The sequence below is a fragment of the Medicago sativa genome, chromosome 2, assembly GCF_051527215.1.
Source record: "Medicago sativa cultivar Bolivia chromosome 2, Bolivia_mono, whole genome shotgun sequence".
NCBI lineage: Eukaryota > Viridiplantae > Streptophyta > Magnoliopsida > Fabales > Fabaceae > Medicago > Medicago sativa.
In genome coordinates, this window is record NC_140750.1 from 3,154,110 (window position 1) to 3,173,678 (window position 19,569).

At 32.5% G+C, this 19,569-nt stretch overlaps 2 protein-coding genes across 2 annotated transcripts; both read left to right on the forward strand.

Annotated features, from left to right (window-relative positions):
• Positions 1-3,180: 3,180 nt before the first annotated feature.
• Positions 3,181-13,197, forward strand: LOC146943646 (putative ubiquitin-like-specific protease 2B). The gene is made up of 17 exons (XM_085741924.1): positions 3,181-3,361; positions 3,447-3,494; positions 3,593-3,900; positions 4,006-4,114; positions 4,225-4,274; positions 5,106-5,303; positions 5,373-5,448; positions 5,995-6,103; positions 7,049-7,126; positions 7,931-8,062; positions 8,362-8,562; positions 8,647-8,702; positions 8,778-8,871; positions 9,913-10,003; positions 10,088-10,207; positions 10,859-11,257; positions 12,080-13,197. Exons 1-17 carry the CDS (start codon positions 3,190-3,192, stop codon positions 12,722-12,724), a joined length of 2,886 nt encoding a protein of 961 aa, XP_085598050.1. The 5' UTR covers positions 3,181-3,189; the 3' UTR covers positions 12,725-13,197.
• A 1,543-nt stretch (positions 13,198-14,740) lies between these two features.
• On the forward strand, positions 14,741-16,512 carry LOC146943647 (uncharacterized). Its single transcript, XM_085741926.1, has 3 exons — positions 14,741-15,063; positions 15,148-15,264; positions 16,100-16,512. Exons 1-3 carry the CDS (start codon positions 14,776-14,778, stop codon positions 16,286-16,288), a joined length of 594 nt encoding a protein of 197 aa, XP_085598052.1. The 5' UTR covers positions 14,741-14,775; the 3' UTR covers positions 16,289-16,512.
• Positions 16,513-19,569: the final 3,057 nt, after the last annotated feature.

Here is a 19,569-nt window from a genome sequence, read left to right on the forward strand (position 1 = left end):
ATTGAAAGACTACACGGATCAAGAAAAAAAAAAGGTTGTTAGGCTTTAGGCTTAATAAAAGTGGCTGTGTTTGGTAGCATAAAAAAGCTAGCTTATAGCTTGTTGGACTAGCTTATAAGCTTGTTTTGATAGAATGAGATGTGTTTGGTAAAAAACTTTTCTCACTAGCTTATAGCGTTTTTTAAGAAGCTAATCCAAGGCTCTGTTTGGTAAAAATAAGCTATAAGCTAGCTGTTAGCTGAAAAGCTAGCTTATAGCTGATGACTGATAGCTGAAAGCTTATAGCTGAAAAACTAGCTGTTTGAAATTAAAGTGTTTGGTAAAATTAGCTTTTAAAATGAGTGATAAATATAAAATGACATAAAAGTACATGTATTTTTATTTTTTTTTATAAATTACATTTATAATTATTTTCAACTTATATATTTATCTTAAATATTTAATTTATTTTAAAGTATTTTTTATCTTTAAAATGAAAACTGTGATTTATGAATTTAATTGATATATTTTTTTAACAAATCTTGTCTGACTTCATTTTTATATTTTTTTTAATGATTTTTTTTCTTTTCATTTGAATAAGTAAATAAGTTAAAAGAAAAAAAATAATAATATGAATATATAAGTTCAATAGAATGTGTCCCTTTTGGAACAATATTTCAAAGAACTAGAATTAATCCTAAAAAAAAAGAAAGAACTAGAGTTAAAAAAATAAAAATCAACGGAAAAAAAAGAGAATTAAAGAAAAATGAATAATAGAGTAGTAACAAGTGGGCAGTTTTCTTCAACAAAAAAAAAGGAACGTGGTCAGTTTTTTCCTTTTTAGTGGAAAATTTATTTTTATAAAAAATAATATTAAAGGATAAAAATGAAAGAAAATGTAAAAAACTATCAGCTATAAACTAAAAAGCTACTTGAAATAGTTTTTTAAAAAAAGCTATAAGCTCTTGAGAAAATCTTGTTACCAAACACATCACGTTTTCATCCAACAAGCTTATAAGCTAGTCCAACAAGCTATAAGCTAGCTTATTTGTGTTACCAAACACAGCCCAAGTAACTTTTGAGCTTATAACTTGTAGCTTTTCACATTTTATTCCATTTTTAACCTTTAATATTATTTTTTATTAAATAAACTACCCACGTAAAAGGAAAAAACTTCTCACGCAGTGCTTAATTTTATTTGCAGTTTGCTTTACATTGGTTTCTATTTGTTTTTTTTTGTTCCTGTTGGTTGAAATATTGTTCTAGATTTGATTTTTTTTTTACACGGTCACTTCCTATTAAATTCATATCTAAATATTTATTTATTCCTTCAAAAAAATATCGGTAAATATTTATTATTATTTTTTTCTTTGAACATATTTACCGATATAAATCAAAGAAATAATTTTCCATAAAAATATTTTGAAATAAATTAAAATTATTAAGATAAATTCTTAGTTAAATTATTTATGGGTAAAAAATGTTAAATTTTTTTATAAATTAAATTTATAATACATTAAACATATATGTACTTTTAAGTCATTTTATATTTATTAGTAACTTCAGAAGCTAATTTTACCAAACACTTTAATTTAAATCAACAAGTTTTTTCAGCTATAAGCTTTCAGCTATAAGCTAGCTTTTCAGCTATCAGCTAGTTTATAGCTTAATTTTACCAAACATACCCTAATGTGGGTAGTTTTTTCATTAAAAAATAAATAAAATTAAATTAATGAGGTTAAAATTGGAAGAGAATATAAAAAGCTATAAGCTTTAAGCTCAAAAGCTACTTGAAATAGCTTATTAAAAAAGCTATAAGCTCATGAGAAAAGCTCGTTGCCAAACACATCTTGTTTTGATACAACAAGCTTATAAGCTAAGGTACCGTTTGGCCAGACTTTTTTTTTGCGGTCTAAAAGCTTCCTTAAAACAAAGTTAAAATAAAGCTCTTTAAGGAAGAAGCAAGCTCTTTAAGGAAGAAGCTAAAGTTGTTTGGTTTATTTATTGTTTTTTAGTTTCAAAGTTATTTTTAAGTTAAAAGTTGTTTGACAAAATATGTACAAAACTTTGAAAACTTTGAATTTATTACTTTTTTTTGGTATCCGGGGTTCGAACCCCGGACCTTGCATATATTTATGCGTTATCTTTATCAACTGAGATAAGCTCACAAAGACAAAACTTTGAATTTATTATGAATATATTTATAATATGTATATGTGCGTGTATATATAATGAGAATAGTTAGTTTTTTCCTTTTCCAATTATACTCTATAACAAATTTTGTTATAAGAATACCATATTTTTAGTGTCAGTCAAAAAGATAAGAATTTATATCATATAATATTATATTTGTTACATTGCTGGTGTCAATGAAAAAAATGTTTAGTTTTTTTAATAAGAAAAAGATATGCATAGTTTGTTACAATACAAATGCGTAAAATATATATAAGTATAATTTTTTTAGGCAACTACATCTGTACTTTTAATTAAAATTAAAAGTTTATAAAAATAATTATATGCATTACGCAACACTAACAAAAATTATACGCATTAGTGTAACAAAAAAAACATACTGACGTACATAAAATATTAGTTTTTTGAAGTAACATTCAACAACTTTTGGTCAAAGCTCGTTCTATTCAATTTTATGCATTCTAAAAAAAGTACTTTTTTTAGAAGGTACTTTATTGATATTGTGTTTGACCTAGCTTCTCCTTAAAAATGTAGGGAAGCTGAAAATAAGCCGGACCAAACAGTACCTCAACCAGCTATAAGCTAACTTTTCGTCGTTACCAAACACAGCTACTCTTTTTACTTTCACCACAAAAACTCGCAACAAACACCCTAACATTTCAGTAATTTCAATATCATACCCTTATTTATTGAATTTCATTCAACTTAGCTACTCCACTAACTACAATTAATAAGGATGTTTTAGTAAATGTTACTAATTTTACTATTGAAATCAACACAATTAATCATTTTCTTAATCGTACACAAACCTTAAACAACTAGTATTGTGAACGGAGGGAGTATCAACCAACTAAATCCCTCCCCTAACAAAAAAAAAACAAAAAAGGGGCAAAGGGTCGCATTATTTAATCCTAAAAATATTAGTTCAGTCTAAAATTTGAAACGACAAAAACACCATTTCACCACAAAACTCGCAACAAATACCCTAACATTTCAGTAATTTCACTCACTCGCTCGATGACTCAGCGTTCATCTTGTTCCTCCTCTTCCCCAATCAACAAATTCGACGTCTTCGATTTCAGCGAAGATTTGAAAACTGAGAAACTTTCTGAGAAAATGCTCAGAAAATTCAGAACCCCTATCAAATCTCCTTCTCCTCCCATTTCAAAATACGAATTTCTTCAAGCATGTAAGTCACTCTTCTCGCTCAATTCCTCTTTCTTTTTCCTCAATTTCGATTCCTTTTTCGTTCATTCAGTTTCGATTCTATGCAGTTGCGGATGGTTCAAAACCTCAATCGAGGATTGTTTCCATTGATCTAGGTATCGTTCATGCAAAAACCTCTCCTACATTTTCAATTGCATGATTTAGGTTTTTATTTTATTTTTTATTTCATCTCAATTTCGGTTTGATTTTGAAGATAATGATGATCAAGAAGATGCTAAATGCTCGCCAGTGAAAGGTTTGAACAAACCGTTAGAGATTGATGATGACGAGGATGACACAGACGATACTGGTTTCAATAAACTGTTAGAGGTTGACGATGACGAGGATGATGCTGGTTTGAACAAATCGGTAGATGTTGACGAGGAGGAGGATGATGCTGGTATTGATGATGATCGAGGGAAAAATGTTAATGCATGTTCTATGGACTCGCCATTGCAACATTTTGCCGAGAAAGAGAGTGACCGTGGTGCTGAGTTTGTAGATAGTGATGTTGACTTGGAAGTAATTACTCAATGCTAATTGTTGTTTATTTTCTTTTAACTTGATTGCGTATTTTGTTTACTTAGTGTGTTATTGTTTATGACTGTTAATTGAATTTTGTTTCAGAATCAGGTATTTGATATGCGTTCTGATGATGATGACGAGGACGATGAGGATGATAGTAGTGAAATGAGTTCGTCTTCAAATTCTACTTTTGATTCTTCAAAATTTGAAGGTATTTTAAGTAACATATGCAGAATTCTTATTATCGGTAATAGTGGAAGATGATTTTTTATACTGGTCTTCTATTTACAAATTGTTAGATTTTTTTCCTTGTGATTTCAGATTGCTTTGAAGATCACCTAGTGGAGGATGATTCTGCTGCATTTAAAATTGTAAGTGTATTTGTCATGTTTATATGGTCAATTGCTTAGAGTGTTACCTACCTGCTGATGATTGTAATCAGTGGAGGCAAAATGTAAAATCTTTGGTTACATTATGAAAAAAATTTAAATTTGTTCCGCCTTATATATCTCTTTTTCTTTAGGGGTAAATCAAATCAAAGAAAATGTTAACAGGACATGTTAAACAATAGTGTTTTGACAGTTGAAGTGACATAGACAAAGAAAGAAAGAAATGAGGTACAAGTAAGAGATGGGGAAGACAACAAGCACGAGTGTGTTGTAATAAAAGAGATATTTTTTTCCTTCTTTCTAATGTTATGGTCTTATGGAAAATGCAATAGAGTGATATTCATAGTTTCAAAATTTACATAAATTTGAAACATGTAACTCAGAAGAAGTGTAGACTGTAGATAGAAAATAATTAAATCAAATGACCTGAAGGCAGTTGTAGTGTTTGTTTGGCAATGGAACTTCATTCTGCACTTCCTTGTTCTGTTTCTCTTATATATGTTTTTTCTTTTTTTGGTTCCTGCAATTGGTTTGGTCAGCTTATGTGATCTAATCTGGTAGCTCAGGTTATTTTAAAAACAAAGTACCCGAACAACTAAATTTTAGTTGTGTATGTAAGTGTAGGTTCTCAATTGGAATTATTTTTTACTTTGTAGTGAAATATTGTGCTCAATCTTGCTCTTTCATGCATCGGAAATGTAGAATGTTATATCACAGGGACATCTTGTTTTTTTTTTTTTTTTTTTTTTTTTTTTTTTTTTTAATGTTAGATATCTCTGGTTAACTGGCCTAGTTTCTCTTGTCAATGTGCAGGATGACAACGAAAAGGTGGTTGATGTCTTCCCTGATTTTATTCAATACGGGGAATTATATTCCACCAGTTCTCGGTTAATATTCTCGAGCAGCTCCCTGAAACTCGAAGGCCCAACAAACAATCAAACTGGGAAAACTTTTAAAATTGAGTGGGAAACTGAAGATATTATAAAAATCGAATCATGCTGGTTTGAAAAGGTAAATTGCTCGTCTATTTCTTTTTATATTAATCCCTTAATGATAAATTTGACCGTCTTCTGTCTGTAGATTAAAACAGCATGGATCAACCTTCTCCTTAGATCAAAAGATTCAGAAGACGTTGACATTACAAATGAAAAACCAGGTGTGACCACTTTTGTAAATAATATCAGCGATCTTTTTATGTGTCATTATGGGTCTAATATCCCTATCCTTGATTTGCTTACAAGTGACACTTGCAGGTATACTTTAATCAATTGGTTGGCTATTCTTTGCCAAGTTAATTTGAATGACAGAATGAACAAAAAGAAGAATATGTCTTATGCCCTTGATAGTAATCATAGTATTTCATGCCTTTTAATTTTGTGTTTTTGATAAATCTCGCCATAGTTGAAGAATTTGTATCATTGTGGATTTAGCCTCTGGTTCTCGGCTTTTGAAGGCTATAATGAATGCATGTATTTTATAGGCCTCTATAGTTTAGGACCAAGTTGATTGCTTAGACAATTAGACAATGGATGGTATTACTATAAATGTTCAATAGAGAATAATCAACCTATTTATTGTTCCTTATTCACTTATTTTTAAATTTAGGAGCGTCTATAGTTACTTTTTCAGTGTTCTACAATTTCCTTTATGCTCATACGATGCTTTGCCTTATCACCTTTCATATGAATCGATGTTCATGCAGGCTTTACGCTGTTGAAATTTGCTGTTTATGATTCATATTGGTCCAGGGCAGAAGAGGCTATCAAATTATTGGATATGAGATACCCAAGTATCTGGAGTACAGTTTTTGAGTAAGAATTTTATTGTTTAAAACACCGGGCTGTAACATATTTTTTTATTAGTGTCACGATGTTTGCCTTACTGCCTAATTATTTTTTGGGAAGCATACAAATTGTCTCACCATCATTGATGAAGAAAATGAAAATCAAAGCTGAAAGGGTATCTAACTGCTTCATGTGTTCTGATTAAATTCATATTTGATTCAATAGGGTATTCATTTCCAAATTTTCACAAACATCTGTATTGAATTTTAGAGTCTCAAATTTTTTCACGAGATGCATTCCATTAATGGTTTATGTTTTCTGTGTTCCTTTTATCTGGAATATTGGTGCTTTATTAATACTAAAATTATGAAACCCTAATACTTCAAAATGGAAAAGTATCGGTGTCTGATACCAATACATGCCTGATACTTCCTGATATGTATCCAGAAAGTATCCAATAATTGTTTTAGTTCTTTCTAAAAATATTTCCATTGATATTTCTTAAATACATCTTTGATACTTCTTACTAATTAAAAGCACAATTATCTACCTACCAACATAGTATGGCCCAAGTGGTAGATACTTGGGTCCTTAACCATTTGGTCTGGGGTTCGATCCCTGACCGGTGCATATGGAAAAACATTTGCTGGGAGATGTCAATCCCTTAAATGTATCTCAATTAGCTCGATGGGATTAGTCTCCACAGTTGCGCTCGAATGATACATTTCTTTTACAAAACAAAAAACACCGTTATCATCTAGATATGATACATCTTCGACACGTCGTACCATTTATAGACTCAAAATTATATGTTTATCTTACACATTTTTAGTAGAAAGAATATATTCTGATATAGGTGGGGGAAAGATATATAACTATGTCAACTTGTTATGGTCACACGTATTTTTTTATTCTGTAAATGTCAACTTGTAAGGTGTTGGTTGATATCATTATTATATTTCCTTCATGCAGCATTGATGCAAATAATCATGGAAATAATTCTATACTGGGACAGGACAGTTTGTTCTCTCAGAGGCATTATTTTCCCATGTAAGTCGAACAAACATTTCTACTTCCATTGTTTGATATCTGGTGAACTACAATCTGTGTTACTTTAGTCTTTAAATGTTATTTGATAAAGAAATTTTTAATTTTGATTCCTTATTATGTTAATTTTTTTTTGTTTTTTGCATATGGTTATTTTGATTTGCCAGTGCTGCTCGTTTATGTTATTTGCTTTGATTGTTAACCAGAATTTCTTGAGCCCTTGGTAACTCTTGAAAGTATAGTTTTTTGTTTTACTGCCATATTATTTTTTTTTGCAACTTTTAGGGCTATAAACTATGTATGAAAACCATGAATGAGACTGCACCTAATTCGAATCCTTGTGCTTTTTTGGTTCTTGTCATAGTATTAGAATTTAGAACCTCTTTAGTCATGCGTTGAAGAGTTTGATCCTTGTCGCCGATGCTCATGATCCCAAACACATTGAATTTCAGCCCAAGGAAAGGTGGGCTCAGGTTCCGACTTTAGGTCAAATTATTTATTTATTTATTTTTTGTGTGTGGGGGGGCAGACATACATATATATAAAAGACCATCGTGAGCATGCACTTAATACGCAAATTTTTTCAATGGTTAACTAATGATTTCAACATCACATTGCGTTCTTACACGTTTAGCTTGTTTCTGCCTGCCACTCCATGAAGCTTGGTTTTTACGGTTGAAACCCTTTTAACTTTGTTTTTTAAGACTTCCTATTTTTGGTAATTGGACATTTTTATCGGTGATGTATCGAATGATAGTTGTTAAGGGAAAATTGCTTGTTAATGTAATATAAAATCATATGATACAGTTTTGATGAAGCATTTGAGGAAGTTATTTATCCAAAGGGGGAACCTGATGCTGTTTCTATTAGCAAGAGAGATGTTGCACTTTTACAGCCAGAGACATTCGTCAATGACACTATCATTGACTTTTACATCAAGTAAGTATGATTAAAGAAATTGTAACTTTCCGTTGGTTTCCATTGATATAGCAGTGTTCAGTGTTTACCCTCTTTGTGTCTCATTCATGCGCACACGCAGTCATTATTATCCCATCACTTGTACTCTTCTCCATCCTTTAGATTGGAAGTTGTTTAAATTAGTTATTCTTGATACTGCTGCTCACGTATTTGTCTTACCATTTTCTTTTCAAATGGAATAACTCCTCAAAGGTTTATATATGCCTCTTTATTTGAGGCTCTATATGGAATGACATTTGCTTAATCTGGTGTATCTGTAGGTATTTGAAAAATAAACTGCCCACTGATGAGCAGGAGAGGTTTCACTTTTTCAATAGCTTCTTCTTTCGAAAGCTAGCTGATTTAGATAAAGACCCAGAAAGTGCTTCTGATGGCAGAGCAGCTTTTCAACGCGTGCGTAAATGGACCAGGAAAGTTAACCTTTTTGAAAAGGATTATATCTTGATTCCCGTAAACTACAGGTAAGAGCCTACAATTTTTTTTTTTATAGCAAATATTGTTTCTGTAGCATCTTAAGAATAATTATTTATGTATCTTGATGGCAGTCTTCACTGGAGTTTGATCGTCATTTGTCATCCTGGGGAGGTGCCATCCTTCAGAGGTAAGATATCTTTCATTTAAGTTGTTATTTTATGATTTATTTGGCCGATCTTCATTTTATTTGATTTTCTTGCAGATGAAGAAACTAAAGAATCTTCCAAAGTACCTTGCATCTTGCACATGGACTCCTTGAAAGGAAGTCATAAAGGTCTCAAGAATCTTTTCCAAAGGTAGCTTACTGATAGCCAAGTTCAATACATTATCAACGTCTGTTTTATAGCTTATGATAATTCGGGGGTCTGATAACAAGGATCTATTGCCCTTTTTTATTTTCTTCAGATTTTCATTCCAAATTAATATTCTCCTTTGATGGCCTAAATTTGAGCTGTTTACCTTAATGCATTAAGATGCCAAATAAGGCAGGATATATATATATATATATATATATATATATATATATATATATATATATATATATATATATATATATATATATATATATATATATATATATATAGGATGCTTAACTAAATTGCATTGCATCAACTGACGATAATTTTTTTTGGAAGATCTATAGGGAAACAAATGCACCAACACCCAGTCCGGTAGAGTTTTTTATTCTCTCCAGCCTGGGCATTGCCATTTAGTTGGAAAATTATTTTCATTCTTCAGGATATCCATATGCAAATGTTGAGTTTTCATGTTTGGTACAATATGTCATAAAATCTCCCATCCAAATTTTTTGCTTAGTCACTCGCTTTCAGTCTTGTGGGGGAAGTGGGTGTGCTCCATTCCCGTGGTACAGGAACACTTTCTATTATCGTGTTATCAAAATCGTTTTCATTTCTTTGCTTGTTCCAGCCGTCACCTACCCTTAAGAGTGGCTGGTGACTGGCCAATTCCATCTGACAACCCGTCACTGTTGATGATCATTGTCATTCCCTTATGTTTTTGTCAACCAAACATGCCATTGAAGTCCATATCAAGCTAATAGTTACCTTGCAAGTTATTGATGTCTTTGCATTGGAAGTTTCATAATCGGTGACCAAACAACATAAAGCTTGTATTGATATTTTATCTGAAGAACCATGAGATGGTTTCACAAGGTTTCTTTGGCTGAGTTATTTCATTGAGCCACTGCAGAAAATTGTATAAACACATTGTAGTAAAAATGAAACTCTAATAAAGTAAAATCTTGTTTAAGTACATTTCATTTGCTTTCTGTTATCACAGTCTTACATTGCTTTCTTCCACATATTGTGAAATGACAGCTACCTGTGTGAAGAATGGAAAGAGAGACACCCCAATACGGCGGATGATTTTTCTTCTAAATTTTTACAGTTGCGGTTCATCCCACTAGAGGTATCCTCTCTCCAAATGAATCTAACAAATTCAGTTGAATTTTTTATTGACTTCTGTTTTTCCTTACCCCCCTTTTTTTTCCAGCTGCCTCAGCAGGATAATTTTTATGATTGCGGTCTGTTTTTGCTTTACTTTGTGGAACGTTTTCTGGAGGAAGCTCCTATCAAATTTAACCCTTTCAAGATAACAAAGTTCTCCAAATTTGTGAGTGACTTCATATTGGATTATAACATGAATCAATGTGATATATAGTTTCATTTTGAATTTTCAATGATATAACGTTGACTCTTCATTTTAATTTATATTTCAAGCAGCACTATTGTTAGTGGTATCTGGCATTCATGATTCTCTAATCTGATTTTGTCCGATTCCATAGAGTGGTATGTTAAATTATAAAATTTTAGTACGAGGTCGATCATGACAATATATTTGCTGCTATGGTCCTCTGCTTTTTCATGGTTATAGGAAGAAAATTGTAACTGAGTAATAGCAGTGTTTGAGTATGAGTTGTGGTCACAACCTTGTAAAAGTATTTTACTAGAGAAACCGTATAAGCAATTAATTTACTTGTATTGTAAGCAATGATGTATAATTGTTCCTTGGTTCGGAAGTTATTACATGAAATGCGTGGGTTATACTTTTACTTTGGGTACTTGGTTCTTTCCCCCTCCCTCTCCCAATCTCTTGACAATTTTAAGTCAATTGTATGCTTAAAATGTTCTCTACATTATTGTATTATACTTTTTTTACTTGAGCCTGTCATATCAGATTGTATCTCGTGCTGCTCAATCATATTTTTTATGAACAAAACTGGCTTGCAGCTCAATCACATTTGAATTTTCTTTTCATTCTCAGTTGAATAGTAACTGGTTCCCTTCGGACGAGGCTTCTCTGAGACGATCTCATATACAGAACTTAATTTATAATATATTTGAAAATGGTTCTTTTAAAGCACCCCCTATTGATTGCCGTGGCAAAGGTCCTCTCTCTGAACTTCCTGGTGTTATCGAGCACAAAGTGGAAGCAGATTCCTCTGGAGCTAGCTGTTACCCTGGTATGTGGCATGGGAATCTTTCAAATGGCTCTACTGAGACTGATATTCAGTTCCGACCTGTTTCACCTGTAAGAGCTGCATCATGTTCAAGAGATCCTGGAATTGTTTTCAAGGACTTGCAAGCAGCAGTTGTACCTCCACATTTCGATTGTCGGCAGATGTCTTTGTGTCATCAAAGTGGATTTTTGTCACCAATAGAGGTATTTTAAACATTGCAGTGATTGATTACTGTGATTATTTCGTATCTATTTAGCTGTAGCATATTCCAACTCTGCTGGAATGTGTTTTCAGGTTTTCTACTTGATGTTTAATCTACCTTGAGTGAGAACCTGGGGTTTCATGGTTGAGATCCATTATATCGGCCATGTACCAACTTCCCTTCACACCTTTTTACTAAAACATAAAAGGAAGGGATTAAATGAAAGAAACCAAAGTGCCTCGTATACAAAACTTTATAAGTAAAATAATCGCATTTTGTGCTGCAAAGCTCCTAACTTCTGATAATATGATTTGGAGTATATAGAAATTGAGAGAATTAAAAGAATTATACAGTCAACACAGTTTAGCTTAAGCTGTTGTGCACCCTGGGTTAAATGTGATGGCTTGCCAACAACCCACTCAAACTCGAGAATATTCTAAATTTTAATCTAAAAAAAAATAAAATGAAATTGTTGGGCCTTTTCATTTGTTTGTAATTAGGATATGCTTGTAATATATTATTTCACAGAGGCTGGAATGCAAAAGAAAAATTCATAGGGTAGAATGTGAAGTTTAGACTCCTATCATGTGTACGGGAATAGTTCTCAATTTCCTTGTCCCCTCTTTTCTTTTCTTTTTCTCAGGCAAATTAGTAAATTAAAGAGAAAAGTAAAATGTCTACCCAGTACCCGGTTATTTATATGGTTAGAGCTGTTAAATTGTTGGGAGAATACATGAAGCAACACGCAGTAATGTGTCTTATGCACACGTAAAACTGTTTCTAGACAACCTGCAGAACTTCACATATCATTACTATGATGCAGGAAACGGAAGAGTTTGGCGATGAAGTTTCTAAATCAATGGAGAGAGCAAATTCTCAAGTAGGCATTTTGGCATCGGATTTCCCATCCACATCATATATAGGTAAAGATCATAGAGCATCAGAAACAACACAGCAGGGATTCCCTATGAATTTTGTAGAATCTGTTGAGGGCATTCCATATTCAAATTGGATTCAAGATTCTCTTGAAGATCAGCCTCTGGAGAAAATTGAAGAGTCCAACTTTCCAAACAAGATAGCACTTGAGGAGATTGCAGACTCTGTTGTTCAAGATTCTCAAGAGTCAAATGGTAGGCATGAGATTTATGTTGTTCAAGATTCTCAAGAGTCAAACGGTGGGCATGAGATTTATGTTGTTCAAGATTCTCAAGAGTCAAATGATGTGCATGAGGTTGATGCATGTGTGAAATCTCATTCCTCTTTCCAAGATAATATAAATTCCATGACTCATCAAATATTGGATTTGGCTCAGAATACTAGTGTTGAGAATGATAGTTTAGCTGGCAAGAGAGAACCACCGGCATCTGAATCTCAGGAACGGAATGATAAAAGGCAGAAGCTTACGAGTGAAACAGGTGGTCCAAGTCGACGACTCACAAGGAGGATGTTAAAAGAAACATGTGTTTAATACCATGTCATGTGAATAATTTAGCAGCAGCAGAAAATGTTACTGGAAAATTAAATGTTAATATTTGGAAGCACTAACTCTGAACTGAAGACTCAGGTAGAAGAGAAGTATGAGCAGTAGATTAAAGGTACCAACATGTGGCCCTTGATTTGTAAATCTTTTTGCGTAGTCACTAGCCTGAGCTGCCTCGCATCTGCAGGATGTACAAAAATGTTGATAGCTCTTTTTTTTGGGTAGTTTTGGTGGGACTAGAAAGGTAGGCATGACCGCTGAAACTTGTGTTAATATATCCAGTGTCCTATAGGAAATTCGAAATTCTTCTTTTTCACCAAAACGAAATTCGATATTGTATCACCAGAATGGGTGAAAAATCATGGGTCTGTCATGCTCTTTTTGACCAAAGGATTGGTATTTGGTGAACAAACTTATATATCGGCAGTTAATAGATTTATTTGAGATGCTACTTAAACCAATGTGAGCTTATAGTTTTATTTTTATTATACACTCTCTCCTTTTTACCCTTTTGTAAATTTAATTGAAGTTTAAATCATTGGTCAAAATAAAATGTTTAACCACCCAAACACACGTTATTGTTCTATATCTCCTTTTTACCCTTTTGTAAGTTTAATTAAAGTTTAAATCATTGGTCAAAATCGAATGTTTAACCACCCAAACACACGTTATTGTTCTATATCTTTTCAACAGTTTTTTTTTTTTTAATGAACTCTTTCCAAGTAATATCGGCTATATACGTAATAAGCAGTACTATCTTTTTATTTTGGTTTCACGAGGAAAGGGAAAAAAAACAAAAAACAAAAAAGGGAAACTAAGTCCATGGAAAGGACACACCCAAAGCATCACTCTCAATAGAGAAAATGATAAAAACGACAGAGGTGAGAGCTTTCAGTTTAGCAAGAACAGAGTTCAATTCTTTGCAAGATAGTTTCAAATGGGTTCCAAGAGATTTACATAATGATGGAATATCTCAATTGCTTAAGGGTGCAACAACCAAGCATTTGTCCCATCAACATAAACAACCAATTGATACTCGTTTTCTTCTTAGCAATTACAAGTTTCACACTCTTTTTTTGATTGCAATGTACACATTTAGGCAATCTTGGATGCATTAAAATTGTTGGTGCCCTATCACGCATACTATACTGTTTTTGTTGTTGACAGTGAACTTCCATATTTCAAGAAATTTCTTTCTCAAATCATAGGACATTTGGAACTTTTTTTGGCATCTCTTGCACTGAACTTCTCGAGTGATGTTAAAGATTCAATTTTGCAAAATATGATTGAAGTTGTGAACGATTACTCTGCGATTAGGGACCAATATGAAAGGGACAAGGACAATTAGGCTTCTTTAGTCGTTACATGGTGCACGGAGAAGCGAGCACGAACGAGTGATGCGATGAATAAAAGGAGGTTGATTAGGTGGAGGAGCAAGATGTGATTGTTGAGGAGGTGGTGGAATTGGTTTGATAAACATACGCTGAAATGATGTTAGTTCTGAAAAATGACTCTCTATGGGATGTTATGGATTGTTCATGATTAAGTGATGAGATGAATATGTTCAAAGAAGAGAGAGCCAAGGGCATGAGGAATTTGAAAGAAAAAATAATATGTGTGTGGTGAAAGAGTGATCGAGTAGAAATACTCCCTCCGATTCTATTTATAAGAAACATTTGACTTTTTTGATTCATTGCTTAAATGATGTATTTGGTCTATATTTTAGACAAGATACATCAATTACTCAATAAATGTAAAAAGTCAAATTTTTCTTATTATAAATAAGATCAGAGGAAGTAGCAACCATGAGTGAATGAAGAAGTTTTAATTGAGAAGAGACTGAAATTAAACAAAACAAATCGCTTAGAGATAGGGGAGAGTAAAATAGGACTTTGACGGTTAAGGGATTAGACAACCATAAATATTTATTAAAGCACTTCCATCAACATCGATGATCATAACACGTTTATTTTTTTAAAAATTTGTATATCGCTCAATCAAATTAATCGTTGGGGGAGGGAGAGCAGAGAGAAAGCGAAATGGGAGAGTCTACGGAGAAGGCGAAGTCAGAAGCAGTGAAGATAATAGAATCATTCGAAGTTCTTCCAAAACTCGTTGTTTTCGATCTCGATTACACTCTCTGGCCTTTCTACTGCGAGTGTCGATCCAAGCGCGAAACTCCTTCTCTCTATCCTCACGCCATGGAAATCTTGTTGGCGCTTAAACACAAAGGAATTGATATTGCAATCGCTTCTCGATCTCCAACTGCGGATATTGCTAAAGCTTTTCTTAATAAATTGGGAATTGCTTCGTTCTTTGTTGCTCAGGTTTGTGTTGTTCTTGTGAAATGAAATTATGTTGATAGAGTTGTTATTGTTGAAGTTTGACCTAATTTTTGTTGTTTTGTTCAGGAAATATATTCGAGTTGGACTCATAAAACGGATCATTTTCAGAGAATTCATTCAACTACTGGAATTTCATTTAGCTCGATGCTCTTTTTTGATGATGAGAATAGAAACATACAAGCGGTAATAATCATATATAACAATGATAGTGTATGTTTGGATTGATGGTGAATTTGACTTAATGATATGCCAATGTGATTTTAGTAAAAAATAAAAACTACTACTAGAGTTTGAACAAAAGTTTCACTTTTGGAGTAGAATAAATTGATTATGCAATTGATTTAGCTTGATATTAGAATTTGGAGTTTTTGCCTCTATAATAATTTTTAGCCTTGAATTTATTGTTTAATTCACTTCTACTCTATGATTGTTTCAAAACATAAATTATTTTACCTTCAACTCACTTTTTAGACTAAATCATTTTATAGCTTGTTTTGGATTGACTTGATGTATGTTTGGTTAAGTGGTGACAAAAATCAATTTGAGTGTAAAAATCAATTCTAGAATTAGAAGTTACAATTCTAGTTTACAGTAGAGTCAATTTTGGAGACAAAATCGATTCTACTTTTAAGAAAGCAAACATGTCAAAATTAATTTCACACTTCTAGAATCAATTTTGGCTCCTCCAAAAATGGAACCCATTTGAGCTTATCTGTTGGAAGCACTTGTGAGTTGTGACACACTTATGAAAACAACTTATAGATTATACAAACATATCTAAGCGCTTATGTTCTAAGCTGCAAAGTAAGTTGTTTATCCAAACACGGTCTTGTTCATAATCAATTTTTGTCACTGCAGAACTAAGCACACACAATGCCACCATGATTTTGTCAAACTCACTTTCAATCCAAAAATGATGCATATGATATAATAGTACTAGTGATATTACTAGAGTATTTTTTTCCCATTTTTCCAACTAAGTGACTGCTGCATAATTTGTTTATATCATTTCATATAGGTCTCTAAAATGGGAGTGACTAGCATTTTGGTTGATAATGGGGTAAATCTTGGAGCCTTATCTCAAGGTCTTACACAGTTTTCTCGAAACTGGAATACATCACAAAAGAACAAGCAGAAATGGCTATCCGATTATTCTAAGAAGCCAGATACTTCCAACCCTGCCCCATCAAATTCAGTGTCCAAGTAAAAAAAAAAATTTGGATTTTATTCATAATCTAATTGATTGATGAATTTGAATATATGTTGTATAATTGTCATGAAAGTCCTACTTGAATTGTAGTCTCAATCAAATTACCGAAGGCCAAACATGTTACCTCTGGCTTGTGTACTTGGCATTAATTTTGCATGTAATAAGAGCCCTGTTTTTTGCTCTTGAAAATATAGCTTTTAATGAAGGTCATCTGTAGAAAATTAGAGAGTGCATGGAGTTATGTCCTCATCCCGATTGCTTACTTGAATTTCTGTCACGAACTTCATCATCAGCCTCCAACACAGGCAACACTAACGTAAGTTTTCTACTTTTCTACCCAACAAGAGCATGTGCATGTTGCCAACATCACTCTCTTTCAGCACTTTCTTGATCTTCCAAGGGTCATCAAGCAAAATCAACTCGGTTGAGAAACCCCACCTTTTGTCTACTTCATTGCATGCCTTCTTGTTTGCTGATTTGGAACCATGTTTCCTCTTTTTGGCTAAATCTTGGAGATCCCATAGAAGCCTTTAAAGTAGAAAACTGACTTCAAAAATTAGAAATTAGGTATAGAAGGCGGAAGCCACAGGGAAAAAAATAAAATAATTCCAATATTTTATTTCCTTTATATATGCCTAATTCAATTAAATGTTCTTATTTCTTACCGTAAAGAACCAAAAAACTTTATAAAAAAATCGAACAGGTCATAAAAATGAAATGGAGGAGTATAATTAATCTGGCATAACTTAATCATGAAGTTGCATTTGGAGTATTGGTTTTTGCAGCTAAAGATATAATGAAACTGAAACAGCGCATAACTCTTCTACCATCTTTGAAATTTCTTGAAACATAGGGCAGAATGTATAGTCAAATTCTGGAGGTGTTGTGTTTTGACTCTGCAAGTGCATTCTGCCTAGAGTTCTGCTTTAACCTCATCTAATTCTTTGTGCACTGTATCCTCCATTCTTTGATGTGTCCCCAAAATACATACAACTTTGGTTTTATTACCGAAAGTCATTGATTATTAACCTTAAATCGAATAACACAACAATTATAATCTTATACTATTGCTACTTACTAGTAAATTAGTGCAAACTCTTGACCAATTTTTTTTAGTGCAATCGAACTCAAATGTCTAGATTCGTAGTGATGAGATGCAATGAGAATGAAGGATATTCACGAAACATATATGATAGTACTAGAATTGTAACGCTCACAATAATGATAATAATGAACCTGTGATCTGGTATATAGGCTAACCTTCAAGTGACTTTTTCTAAAGGTCTTGAGTTCAAATTCTCTGTGACCTTGTTAGAACTTTGGTATGATTCCTTGATCCTCCAAATCGATAAGTCATTGGGTCGAATATCAAGTTTTCAAAAATAGACAAATGTGTCCTAAAAAACCGGATCACATATTAGAGAACCTAATATAGAATATTTATCTTAATAACAGTGCATTCAACTTTTTAAAAGTCAAAAGTTGTTTATCCTTAAAGACGCAAGTTATAATCATAATAAAAATAAGAGAAATGTTAACTAGTGCCTCCGGGGCACTGGTTAAGAACCTAAAAATGTTAACTAGTGCCTCCGGGGCACTAGTTAACAACCTAAAGTAGTAACTTTTTTATTTTATAAAAGTTTGTGTAATCAGTGCATTGGAAATTGAAAACTTTTAAAAGAATAAATTACTCCCTCTGTTCCTTTTAAATTGTCACATTTTGACTTTTTACACAAACCAAGACAACAAATACTTTTACTATTTTTGATACAACAATTTATCTTTTTCCTATAATAACCTTAATCATTTAATACTTCATTTCATACATTTCTCTCTCTGAAATAAATATTTAGGGGTAATATAGGTAAAACCACATTTAATGATACTTTGAACTTTGAAAACGACAGTTAATTAGAAACAAAAATTTTATGCAAAAGTGACAATTATAAAGGAACGGAGGGAGTACTTTTTTTTTCTTTTCGGTGAACCTAAAGTAGTAACTTTTTTATTTTATAAAAGTTTGTGTAATCAGTGCATTGGAAATTGAAAACTTTTAAAAGAATAAATTACTTTTTTTTTCTTTTCGGTAGTGGCCGGGGTTTGAAAAGATTTTCGGTAGTGGTTCTTTTCGGTGAACCTAAAGTAGTAACTTTTTTATTTTATAAAAGTTTGTGTAATCAGTGCATTGGAAATTGAAAACTTTTAAAAGAATAAATTACTTTTTTTTTCTTTTCGGTAGTGGCCGGAGTTTGAAAAGATTTTCGGTAGTGGTTGGGGTTTGAAAAGAATAAATTACTTTTTTTTTCTTTTCGGTAGTGGCCGGGGTTTGAACCCCGGACCTTGCATATTTTATGCAAGGTCCCAACCAGCTGAGCTAAGCTCACAAGGACAATAAATTACTTTATTTAGCATGCTTAAAGAGTGCCCGGGACACTCGTTAACAAGACCCTAAAAATAATAATAATAATACTAATCACAATAAAAATTGAATCATAGCATAAGAGCATATTGCTTAAATGCCCTAAAACACTTGTTAGCATTTTCTATAAAAATTTGTTGTGAATTGAAGGGAGAGCAATGAGTGTGGCATGTATTTTTTGTGATGAGTTTGTGACCAAAACGCCAAAAAACCTATCATGAGCAATCTCATGTTAGTTCACAAACTTACAGAAAAAATACAAACAACGCTCTCTTTCTCGTTTGGAATGGAGCATGTAGCGCCCTAGACGCGATCATTAACATGAGAGAAGATTCTTAGGGAATTAAAAAGCACAAAATCTTCAATCCCAAACTTGCACTCCACCATTCCATTCCGTACACTACATATTTATAGTGAATCGTCTTCTCAATTTTCTAAGACATTTTCGATGTGGGACTTGGTTTGTTTGAAAGTTTACATGTGGAACTACTCTTATTCTTATACACTATTACTGTAAGAAGGTTGGTTTCATTTGTTTTAATTTTACAATTGGCTATTATTGTTTTTACAGAATAATCAATTAGTATTTCCTATTTTCATTTGTTAACATGAAAATATTTTCAGATTCCTATTTTCACCTTTTAATATTTTTACATCTTATTATCATGTAAATGTAATTTATTGTTTTTAACTAGCCTAGATAAAAGATAACTAGTAGCATGCCTATAAAAATATTACTAACGTAACACAGACCCAAATATCGTACTGATTATGAATACTTCTAAGTGCTCAATACTTCAAAAAGGTGTGTGTTGTGTATCTGAATTCTTTTGTATCACGTGCCAAACAAATTGTGAAC